Genomic DNA, 13,201 nt, shown 5'->3' on the forward strand with positions numbered 1-13,201 from the left:
GTGAGAATAAAATAAAGATAATTTTAAACAAATCAAAGGTCAAAGGTGACAGAATGAATCATCAAAGGTCTACACCGTGAGAAAAAATAAGTGAACGTTTGGGAAAAGAGTTTAAACCAGAACTTAGATATACACCAGATGAGAAGCATATGGATCAAGAGTTTTTTCTCTTCATCTTACTAAATAAGATGTATATGTTTATTCTCATTTAAACATTATAAAACATATGCATGTATTAGACTATCAACATGGTACCCAACAAATATGTATAGTTTTTATGTGTAGATTTGTGTAGATCCACATTCTTTTTAAAAAGAAGATATTTAAAGTAAAATTGATGTCATTAACATTGTGCTTATTGCATGTAAAAATGAAATGAATGATTCTAGCATAGGAAGAGCAGATAGAATTATACTGAAATGCCAGGGTCCTGGGTGATGATGACAGGTTAAAATTGCAGATTATAGCACATGGAGAGCTTTCTTCTGAGTAAACTCAGTAGGTGTGTAGCTTTAAAAAGTCAATACAGAACTGAAAAGTTTAAAAATATTCTATCAGAGAAGGGTAAAATAAAATAAGATTTTAATTTTATTCCCCAAACATATGCATTAAGTTTAATTCAAATAGATTACACCTTCCTGTTAAAAAGTAAATTTTAATTCTTTTTATAGGTCAGAGGTTATCAGACTGAACCCAGAGAAAGTTGTAGTTATGCTCAATGTATAATTCTTTACTTGTGTTCAGGATATAATTAATTGTTGTAGTATAAATAAATTAAATGTAAAAATATATAAAAAACGATAATAGAAAAGACTACTGCAAAGTCCTTGTGAAATGAAGGTATTAATTACTAGAGATAATGGTCTCACAGCAGCCGCAAGGTTTTAAAGAAAAGATAAACAAAATGTGTGGATGGGTAGTCTCATCAGAAATAGAAATACAAATTTAGAATCAGACATTTAGAAAAATTCATAAAGTTAGAATTCAGAAGTCTATAGTTATAAAAAATTATAGAAACATTTTTCCTAGTAGATATGTATTATGATAAAAAGTTTAGTAAAAAAGACACAATAAACAATTGTGTGCAAGATAACCAAGCTTCAAATGCTTGAAACAAAAGTTGAAAAACTGTAAAAAGATAGATGTAGAAATAGAGAAAGTAGGTAAAGGTTTGTGAATATTTTAAAATCTGTGAATCAACTTTTCTTCATGTTTTGAAAGCTACAGAATCCAACATCATTCTCCAACAACTGAAAAATTATATTATTTTCAAATGTATGTCATTTATTCACCAAATATATATTGGGCCACATGATAAAACATGAAAATGCCTTATGTATTTAGAATGTAACATTCTAAAAATGGTACATGAAACCAAAGGAATTGAGTTGTAAATCAGTAATTTTCTATACCTCTGAAGTTCACAAATTAAATAACAGTTGTTTTTGAAATTTAATGGTCTTCAGAAGAAATTAGGAACTATCTCAATGAATTTGGTAAGAACCACAGTATATCAGAATGTAGGAAGTAATCGTTGATCCATTCTGGTACATGTATAAATAAGTAAATAGATTCAACACCCATATTAAGAAGTCACAGTTTGGCAAACATCGTGGTTATAACTGAATAAGGCAAAAGTTACTGATGGATTCTATGAGTAGGGAAAGGTTCTCAGAGTGTTTCCAGAATATTATAAAGGCTGTGTGTTTTTACAAAAGGAACAAGAGTAACAAACTGCCATAGAGAAAATTGGTAAACACTATGTAAATCTAGCAATCATAACTCAATCAATACCAGAACAGATAGTTGGGTGTGGTGATGCATTTCTGTTTTCTCAGAACTCGGGACACAGAGGCAAGAGAATCAGAGCATCCAGGCAATATAGCAAGTTTGAGACCAGTCTGGACTACAAATGCCAAAAGTAATAATATAATAATTATAATAATAAAAATGGAACTATTGAAAATAGTTTGCCACCTGGTATAATACGCAAGGATACAACATCTTGCTGTGACATTCCTGCCAAAAAGGTAAAACCTAACTGAGGGCCATTCTTTTAAGTAGCCTGTATTCTTAAAGAATGTGATGCTCACATAAGGGAGTGCACCAAAGGAAATGAAAATTCATCACTAAATGCATCAAAAGTTGCTCTGTTGGGTGTAAAGAACAGCTGAGAATAGTTGAAACTTTGCAATTATGCGGGTACAAATTCCCAGTGCTAGTTTGATTGTTTGTATGTTTTATGGCTTTGTAGGACATGTAAAGTACCATCAAGTAAGTCAACAACTTTTTCTCAAATAGTTCAGAAGAGTAACCTTTGAGCTGTACATGGAACTCTGTGGAAGCTTGAGGTTGCTTTAAAATTTGCATCTTCAATTTCCTCAGGAGGTCTAGATTACTCACTGCCCATGAAAGTCTATGGCTTTGGTCACAAAGTGCTGCTGCTAGCTTCTTGTCTTTAGACTATTATTCTGGGTTTGAAAATTCAGGTAGCCTCTCCAAAGCAATTATTATTGTGGCATAAAAGATAATTGTTTTGCTATACTCATTGTGGCATAAAAGCCACCCAAGATTGCTTCTCTGGCCCCATCTTGAATGGCATGAAGATGAGTGTGCCTTCTGAGCAGTCTCATGTTGGCATCTCTAACTACCTTGGCCATTGGCACAAGGCCAGTTGGAATGTCAAATGTACCATCTGATAATGCTATAAAAAGACCTATAACTGCTGCTCTCCAGCCATCTGTGCCTTCCCTTGGCATAATACTGTTGGGTAGTTTGTCTTCCATTGGCATGGTTTTTGTAGGGCGGCTTACATCTGCTATTCCTAGGCACTTGCTTGGTGATCAAGTTGACATAGAATTGCTTCTTTGGCACTGTTTTTAGGTAGAGGAGTTTTATACCTGCTAACTTCTGAAATAAGATTTGGCGTTCAATCCATTATAATTGCCATTTTTAATTTTATGAATATATGTGCCTTTCTGAACTCTGGTGACTCAAACCTCGCTTGGACTTTCAAGTTGAAGTTCTAATTGAAAGTCTACACTCAGAACAGTTAACTATAGATGAAGTGGATTTTCTTTAAGATAGTCAGTTGAGTACACAGAGTAAATCTCTCCTCTTGTGCCAAATCTATGGAAATTAGAGAAACTCTGTGTGTGTGTGTGTGTGCGCGCGCGCTCATGTGCACGTGCCTGTTTGTGTTAAATTTTATAGCTGGAATCAAATAAGAATACTTGATGGACCCGAGGTTGTGAGATTCCACTGACAATGCTAAGATGGGACAAAGTGAGATTAGGAAGCAGGCACCAAGTGCTAAGAAAAGACTGTTTACCAAAGTCGGAGGAACATCTAGAACCTCATGTCCTGGGAAAGGATGCTTTGAATAGAAAAGTATTTGTGGGCAAGCAAGGATGGATCCTTGGGATGCTTCAATACAAACAGGAGGGTGAGAAAGTGGAGAAAAAAATCACAAGAAGTAGAAACTGGGTCAGCCCCAGTTATGTTAAGGGAAATAAACAGGGTTGTGACTATTAAGAATTTAAGGATATTCAGCAGGAAACAGAAATGCATATGCTATGAACTGAATTGCGTCTTTTTCCTCCACAAAATTAACATGTGGATCTTCTAACCATCAATATAACTACATTTGGAAGCAGATCCTGTAAGCTGGGTAGTTAAGGTTTAAGGCCAGTGGGATAGGATATCATCCATTATGCTGTCTTTTTTTATTTTAATACTTTAAAAAAAAGTACTAATCCAAATTCCCACTCCCTTCCCTTCTCCCATTCCCTCCACACACCCTCCAACCCCACCCCCCTCTAATCCTAAAAGAGAGTAAGGCACTTTGCCTTGTGGAAAGCCCAAGGCCCTCCCCACTACATCCAGGCTGAGCGAGGTATACATCCAAAAACAATAGGATCCCAACAAGCCAGTACATGCAGTAGAGACAAATCCCAGTGCCTCTGTCAGTGGCCCCTTAGTCTGCCCAACTGTCAACCACATTCAGAGGGACTAGTTTGATCCTATGCTTGTTAATTCCCAGTCCAGTTGGAGTTGGTGAGCTCCCATTAGCTGAGGCAAACTGTCTCAGTGGAAATCCCCTCATGGTCTTGACCTCCTTGCTCACATTCTCACTCCTTCCACTCTTCAACTGGACCTTGGCAGCTCAGTCCAGTGCTCCAATGTGGGTCTCTGCCTCAGTTTCCATCTGTTGTTGAACAAAGGTTCTGTGGGGATATTTAAGATAATCATCAGTCTGACTACATGGCAAGGCCAGTTGGGGCACCCTCTCCTCTATTGCTTAGGGTCTTAGCTGGGGTCATCCTTGTGGATTCTTGGAAATTTTTCTAGAGCCAGGTTTCTTGCTAACCCCATAATGGCTCCCTCAATCAAGATATCTCTTTCCTTAATCTCACATCTGTCCTTCCTCCAGCTCGACTATCCTATTCCCTCAACCTTCCCTTTCTCCCCTTCCTTCTTCCTCCTGCCCCCATGCTCCCAATTTTGTCAGGTGATCTTGTCTGTTTCCAATTTCCAATTTGGGTTCACCTTATTACTTAGCTTCTCTAGGATCATGAACTATAGGCTCAATGTCCTTTATTTATACCTAGTATCCACATACTAGTGAGTACATACCATATTTATCTTTTTGGGTCTGGGTTACCTCACTCAGAATAGTGTTTTCTAAGTCCACCCATTTACATGCAAAATTCAAGATGTCATTGTTTTTTACTGCTGAGTAATACTCTAATTTGTAGATGTGCCAGACTTTCTTTATACATTCTTTCGTTGAGGGGCATCTAGGTTGTTTCCAGGTTCTGGCTATTAAGAATAACACTGCTATGAACATAATTGAACAAATGCTGTTGTAGTATGATTGAGCATCTTTTGGGTATATGCCCAAGAGTGGTATTGCTGGATCCTGAGGTAGGTTGATTCCCAATTTTCTGAGAAAGCGCCATACTGCTTTCCAAAGTGTTTGTACAAGTTTGCATTCCCACCAGCAATGGATGAAGATTTGGGGTTAGGAACCTCAGATGAAAGAGAACACAGTGTTTCTCTTTCTGGTAACCTCAGTCAATATAATATTTTCTAGTCCTTTCTGTTTGGTCAAAAGTGATTCCTCTATATCCAGGGACTCTGGGATGTTTGATTGAAAGTGAGACCCCAGCCCTCTAACACCCCTATATCCAAAGAGTCTGGAATGTAATATTAAGTTGGAAGTGTCACCCCAGCCCCTGCTTTGGGGCGCCAATGGAGCAGAAAGCTCCATCTTAAGACCCCTCCCCCTGGGAGTTGCCTTGGGCTGGACTCCACCTCTGAGAAAGCTGTCAAATGCTGACCCCTCCCCAGGGAGGGTAAGGACCACTCCCACAGGCTATTTAGCCTCAAGCTGGAAAAGGAACACGTGGCTTGGGGTTTTGTTTGTGCTCTCCTTCTCTGTGTCCCGAGCTCTCCCACCTCCCACCCCCCAGCATGCTCCCAGCCACCCGAGAGCATGGCATTTATTAAACATGGGCATTTTTGATTTGGTCTAATTTGGTTTGATTGGAATTATTTTGTGTAGGCATAGAGGCTCTTCTTAAGGATTATTTCTAATACCTTGTGCTTCTGTGCACATTTTACGATTTCATTCTTCTCTACAGCTGAACAGAATTCCATAGTGTTTTACCATCCCTCTGTCAGTTGAAGGGCAGTTTGGTTTCTGATTCCTCACCTGGCGAATGGAGGAGCAGTGAACATGGCTGAGAAAATGTCTGTGGAACAGGATATCGGGTCCTTTGGGCAGATGCCATGGAGTCAGGTAGCTGGGTCATAGGGGAGGTGTATGTCTGGCTTTTGAGAGTTCTCTCTGACTTTCATAGAAGCTGCTCCAGTTGGCTCTCCCACCAACAGTGACTGAGGTCTCCTTCCTCACATCGCCTCCAGAATTTGTTGGCACACTTTCTCTTGATCTTTGCCTTTCCAAGAGGGGTGAGATTAAATCTCAGATTTGTGTGGTTTCGCATTTACCTAATTGATAAGGATGATGAACATTTATGTGATATTTCTTAGCCAGTTTTTTTTTCCTTTTTTTTTTGAGAACTCTCTGCTCATTTTCTTTAAGTTTTTTTCATTTTGAATTGAAAATAGTTTTGTTTATACAATATATTCTGTTCACAGTTTCTGCTCCCCCAACTTTCCTACCCCCACCTCTGTTCACACCCTTTTTTCTTTCTCTCATTAGAAAACAAAAGGGCAACTAAGACAAACCAGAATAGGACAAAATAAACAAAATAAACAAACTCACTCAGGGAAAAAAGAGCCAGAGAAAAAGCACAAGAAGCACATATGGATGCAGACACACACATTCACTTACACAGAAATCCCACAAAACCCAAAATTGGGAACCATAACGTGGGAGCCAAACCTGTAAGTAGAAAAATGTCCAGGCACTATGAGACAAAAAGCCTCCCAAAATACCATTGGTTTAGTTTTGTGTTGCATGCGGCCTGCCTTTCAGTGTGGTTTCTGTGAGACTCCCGGAGTGTGTTAACTGGAGATCGCTTCTGGGTTAGGATAGGGCCTTGTGTCCACTACTTCTCTCAGCGCTGGGGCTCCGTCTGGCAGTCCAACCCCCACAGTGACACATTTTCTCCAAAAAAGGCCACACCCACTCCAACAAAGCCACACCTCCTAATAGTGCTACTCCCTGTGAGATTATGGGGACCTATTACATTCAAACTGCCACGGTATTTAAATCCAGAAATTCCCTTATAGATACTGCTATATCCATATCTATACTATATGCTATAGCATGTCTTACTTCCATGTGTTTTATTTCCGTTTCATTTATCTCAAAACACTTTCTAATGTTTTATCTGCACACTATTTTAAAGTATGCTGTTAAATCCATAAGATATTTAAAAGTAAGCTGTTTAATGCCAAGTCCTAGCGGAGTTTTTCAAATGCCTTTACAAATTGTTATGTAACTTAATTCCTTTGTTCAAAAAAATTTTCAGTACTGTTTGTACTTTTCAATTCTTGAGGGATGTTTTAAGGCCCAGTACATAGTCTGTCTGGCTACCTTCCATGTGTACTTGAAGGGAATGTGCACTATGTTCTCAATGGAGAGTAGTTGTAGTGATAATTATGCCTGCTTGGTAGTATTGTCTGTTTTAACCTTACTTTATTCTAACAGCGACTTAGAAAGCAGATTACACTTCAAGATTTCAGCACTTCTATATCCATTGTTCAGTTTTTGCTTCAAGTGTTTTGAAGCTGTTGACTGTTTATCAAAAAAATATCCCTTTTTCTAGCTCACTTGTCTTTTTGCAGTGGACACTTCAGCTGTCTTTTGGTTGGTGTTTGCATTTTATCTTTTTCTGTTCTTTCATTTCTCCTCTATGTCTTAAAGTGTATATCTCAGTCTTATTTTTCATTCAGTGTGACAGCTTCTGTTTTATTAGACCCTTCTGGTCATCATTACTTAATATAAATATTAATATAATTAGATTTAACTACTATTTTTACCACCTTTTCATGCATCTTTTGAATTAAGGATTTTGTGGGATATCCAGTTTATCTTCTATCTTATCAATTACATAGCATAGATACTGTTTTGTGTGCATCTGTGTACACACTTGTGTTCTTGGGTCTATGATACGTGTATCTAAGTTAAGACCATCTTCTTTCAAATGTTTCTATTTTTATATTTAATGTAATAGTGTGATAACAGATTGTATTCATTCCTCCTATAGTTTATGTTTTGTTATTTAATCTTATTCCTGTAAGTAATAATTATGGTGAAGAAAGAAAAGCTAAACATTAACCCAATCAAAAAAACAAAAACAAGCAATAGCATAAAAGAATTAACTATTCTTTTTGAGTAAATTGATAACATCAACTTATTAATTAAAATATACAGACTATATAAATAGATTTAAAAAGAAAATTCAATTATTTCTTGTCTTCGAGAAACTCAATTTACTGGTAAAGGCACTCACAGACTGAAAACCAAAACCTGGAAGTAGATTTATGAGGCAAACGGTAGGCAGGCACTGGAGCGGGCTAGGGAGGAATGGCGCTGAGTGCTCTGCTTCCACGCCACCCTCAGCTGGTTTTCTCCAACAGTTCAGTGCCGCCAATAAGCACGAGTAGCACCACCCACGGTGGGCTGGGCTCTCTCATGTCAATCATGGAAAAAACAAAACAAAACCAAAAGCCCTACAGACATGCTCATAGACCAGTCTGATGGAGGAAATTCCTCTCTTGAGATTACCTCTTTTTGAGTATGTCTAGGTTTATGTCAACTTGACAAACACTAACTGGCACAAACATAAATGTAAAATTTTTAGTAAATACTTAATGACGGAATTCAAGAACACATTAAAAATAATATACTGAGAACTGTTAGTTTCATTTCAGGAATACAAGGGTTGTTCAACATGGATTAATCAATATGTGGATTATAACACAGAAATGGGCTTCAGAACAGAAATCACAAGATTATCTAATGGTTACATATAAATTAGTTGACAAAGTCTCTCATTCCTTCTTGCTAAAAGCCTGGAGAAAATAGGAGTTGAAGGAACATACCTCAACATCATAGAAGTTATCTATGTAAATCTATAGTCAACATTATACTGAACGAAAAATGCTGAAAATACATAAGGAGCAATTTTATATTCTTATTCAGTGCTGTGCTCAGAGTCTTAACTAGGGAAATAAGACAAGAAATCCAGGGTATACAAAGGAAAGGGAGAATTTGCATTTTTTTATTTGGTTTTTAGAGACAGGGTTTCTCTGTAGCTTTGGAGACTGTCCTTGAACTAGCTCTTGTAGACCAAGCTGGCTTCAAACTCACAGAGATCCGCCTGTCTCTTCTTCCCAAGTACTGAGATTAAAGGTGTGCGTTACCACTGCCGGACGAATCTGCATTTCTTTATTAGTACTGTTTTTCTAATGAAAATGTAGTACATATACAGAGGAATTTTATTAGATCTAAAAAAACATACTATCCTGTTTTCAGGAAAATGGATGGAACTGTAGATCATCATATTAAGGAAAATAAATCAGATTTACATGAATACAAATTTACATCTGTCAAAAGACTAGAGTTCTCTAGGGTTACAGAGGCACCATGACCCCTTCCCATCTCTGACACAGTATTGAGAGGTCCAGTGCAAGGGCCATGTCATGCCTAGAAGGTGGTGTTTATTGCCCTCCCCCATCACCCGACTCTTGCACTGTCGGCCCTTCTCCTTAATGTTCTTGAGCCTTGGAAGGACTAATATCGATGTCCCATTATAGTTGTGTAATTAACAACACCTTAGAATCTGTAATATTTCCCCTTTTCATCTCAAGTTTTATTATTATGGGTCCTCTTGCTTTTGGTTAATTTGGCTAAGGGATTGTTAATTATGTTTTTATTTTCAAAGAATCAACTCTTTATTTTTTTGCATTTTGTTTTTTTATTCTGTTGTTTCTATTTTGTTAATATCTGCTTTTATCTTGTTTCTTCCTGTCTACTGCTCTTATGTTTGTTCTGGTTCCTGGGTTTCCCAAGGGGTTTAAAGTTACCATTAAGTAATTTATTTGAATTTTCTAATTTTTTTCCTTTCCTTTCTTTTTTTAGTTTGGACACTTTCAGCTATAAACTTTCCTCTTAGGACTGATTTCATTAAATACCAAATATTTTGACACATTGTATTTTTATTTTCATTCACATCTAGGAATTTTAAATTTCTGTCTTGACGTCTTTAAGGGCCCATTCATCGTTCTGCAGAATGAGTTTCGGCAGCTTCTCTTGCTGTTTGTTCCCACCATTCCACTGTAGTAAAACAAAACACTGGAGTTACTGAGAGTTGCTTTGTGCTCTAATATTGAACTATTTTACAGAAAGTTCCATGCTGAGAAGAAAGTATATTCTTTTGTTTGGACAGAATGTTCTGTAGGTATCTGCTAGGTCTAGTTGGTTTGTGGTGCCATTAAACTTCATTGTTTCTCTAATTTTTATCCAGATGACCTGTCTTTGAAAGTAAAATATAGAAATCACCCACTGTTACTGTTTTGCCACTAAAATATGACCTTATATCTAGTTATATTTGTTTATGAAATTGGTTTTACCTGTGTTTGGTGCATGTGTGTTTAAAATTGAATGTCTTCTTGATGGACTGTTCCTTTGAGGTGACTTTGTCACTTCTGTCTTACATGGTTTCAAGCCTACTTTTCCCAGTCAGAAGTAGCTATGCCTACTTGTTTCCTGGATCCACTTGCTGGAATGCTTTGTCCCATTTTAATCTAAGGTGGCATCAGCTTTGGTAATGAGGTGTGCTTCTTGAAGGGAACCTTAAGTGGTTTCTGGGTATCCTTTCTTCTTGAGATGTGTGGCACATGCTCTACTCCCTTCATTATCCCCAGACGCTCCATAAACCTTTTATTGGTGAAATTTAAAATATCATAAATTATGTACACTATGTATAAGTTTTTTAATCCAGGTTTATAAATATGAAAAATGGGGCTTTCTGGGAGATAGGACAGTGGTGGTCCCAAATTTCTCATAAAGGTTGATTTGTTGGTGCTGATCTGTGATGAGACTTTCTGTATTTTCAAACCTTTGCAAATCTCTTTCCACGTGTGTATACCAGTACCGACAATGCCAGTATGTGTCCTTGAGACATGCCCTCATTGAGTGCATTCACAAATCGGAAGTCAGTTTTAGAATTCTATTAGCCGAAATGCTAGAATGTCTTTAGCAAGTCATTACATTGCAAATCATTTCCAGTAGAAGCTCCTTAATTGCACACCAAATGGATTTGGGAATATGGAAATTTTCTCTACACATACATACAGGCCTGAAAAACATTGCTCTGGTTTGAAATTAGAATACATTTCTGGGAATTTGTGTAGGAATGAAGATATCACTTTGAAAAACACATCTTTTGACAGTGCAGGCCTGACATGACTTGCAATTCAAACAATTTCAGTTCTCATCAGAACGATTTTATCACAGTATGTTTCACAGAAGCAATTTTCCTTGTAATTTTAGTTTAAAACATCTTCAAGTCTGCAGCTAGAACTAATTCCACAGCCCTTCAAAGTTCATGGACAGTGGTCGAGCACAGACTTTCAACCATTTAAAAATTCAGAAGCCATTCTTAAGTTGAGAAGTGTACTAGCACAAGCTGGTCTGCTGTGTGAGACACAGTTTTGACCCCTGACCTCTGCAGTCTTCAGGAACCCTGCTCTGAGTGAACATGCTTGTGTGCCAAAGCCTTGCAGCCGATTGCTAACTTTTAGAAACTTAGTCAATGTGTTAACACCCTGATGTGATGATTCATTGCATATTGTGCATATATCAAAGCATGGTGTTTTATTTCCTATAAATTCATATAATTCAAAAAATCAGAAATTAGCGTTTTTGATTTACATTTATTTGAATAATATGAAATATCTTTACATAATTGTAGGGCATTTATATTTATTCATCATAGACTGTCAGTTTATATTCTTTCTATCCATTTTTATTGCAGTAGAATTTTTATTCCAGTGACCATTCTGCACACTATGGAATTCACTCAGTAATTTCCACTGCTTTCCCTGAGCACCCAGCACTTCTCCCACAGAACAGACCTGCCTCTCCTCACAGAGTGCTTCATGCTTTGCACACATATGCACAGGTGTGCACACATACGCACGGGTGTGCACACATATGCACAGGGTGCACACATATGCACAGGGTGCACACACATACGCACGGGTGTGCACACATACACACGGGTGTGCACACATATGCACAGGGTGCACACATATGCACAGGGTGCACACATATGCACAGGGTGCACATGCTGCTGCTTCCCCCTCACATAATTCTCACAAACCTTCCAACATTCAGATCAAAGATCACTCCTTCCTTTAGCTCCAGTGTATACAAATAACTGCCATTAAAATCTATAAAAGATTTCTATAATTAACAATTGTCCTGTAATGACCTGTCTCTCTACTAGAGTCAAAAATTGAGAATGGAATTATAATTCATCTATATTATTTATAACATGGGTTTAAAAAATCATAGTATTAACATTATTGCATATTTTCTAGGCTTATAAAAATAAGGTTCTGTGTAATATTCCTTGTCCAGAACTCAGGTTAATATGCAGTCAAGCTCTCTCAGGCCAGTGCAATGACATGAACTGGTAGGACCAGCTATTTGAAAGGCACAAGAAAACGATCATTTAAACTCAAGAATTGAGACCACCAGTCTGGACCACATACCGTGTGTGTGTATGTGTGTGTGTGTGTGTGTGTGTGTGTGTGTGTGTGTGTGTGTGTGTGTGTGTGTGCAGACTGCCTTAGCCACTAAACCCTTAAATATACATACACACACTGGCACAGCTAAGGCTTTTATTTTTAATGAAACTGCTTGTTGATTATTAGAAACATGCTTTTTGCTTTATGGCTTAACATAGTTACCCCTGTGTTCTTTAAGGAAATTAGACTCTGCTAGTAAAGAATACTGACAAATTTAAAACAGAAAAGCGAATGCTCATTGGCCAATCTATTTTCTTATCTGAACGTGTCTTCCTCTCAGACTCTACTTTGTAACTTTATCGAGATTTCTTTTTAATCAACCCTTTGTCTTCTTTATTCCCAAAGGATATCCATTACCTTGCCCTGGATATGGGTGAACTGGCACTGGCTGAAGTGGCGAGAAGAAGAGCATGTGACATTGATGGCGCACCAGTCTCCTCTGGAGTCGGTAAGGACTCAGCACATTGCTAAAGTGCTTTGGTTTGGGGCCTGGAGAAATGAGGTGGTTCAGCAGCTAAGAGCACTGGCTGCTCTTCCAGAGGACCCAGGTTCAATTCCCAACACCAAATGGCAGCTCACACCCATCTGTAGCTCCAGTTTTAGGGGACCTGACACCCTCACACAGACACACATGCACGTAAAACAACATACATAAAATATTTCTAAATATTCTTTGGTTCTAGGGGATTCTTAATGTCATTTCTATTGTGTTTATAGGTCATAATTAATTTATTTGAATTACAGAATATTTAAAAACAAGAATTGTTAAACTTTGAAAAATAGAATATTTGTAGATAAGCTGCAATCTTAAAAGAAATTGGTAAGTAGTAATAACCAGCAGAATATAAAAACACATTACTTTTTATTATTTACATTTACTATTATTATTGGTGTGTGCGTGTGCACATGC

At 37.5% G+C, this 13,201-nt stretch overlaps 1 protein-coding gene across 1 annotated transcript in view; it reads left to right on the top strand.

Annotated features, from left to right (window-relative positions):
- Window positions 1-13,201, top strand: part of Wdpcp (WD repeat containing planar cell polarity effector) — a 288,056-nt gene that overhangs the window by 215,027 nt on the left and 59,828 nt on the right. Inside the window, exon 14 of the mRNA XM_013353497.2 lies at window positions 12,637-12,739. Within this exon, the coding sequence (XP_013208951.2) occupies window positions 12,637-12,739 (103 nt within the window). The remainder of the gene's footprint in view (window positions 1-12,636; window positions 12,740-13,201) is intronic.

The sequence above is a fragment of the Microtus ochrogaster genome, unplaced genomic scaffold (assembly GCF_000317375.1).
Source record: "Microtus ochrogaster isolate Prairie Vole_2 unplaced genomic scaffold, MicOch1.0 UNK9, whole genome shotgun sequence".
Lineage (NCBI taxonomy): Eukaryota > Metazoa > Chordata > Mammalia > Rodentia > Cricetidae > Microtus > Microtus ochrogaster.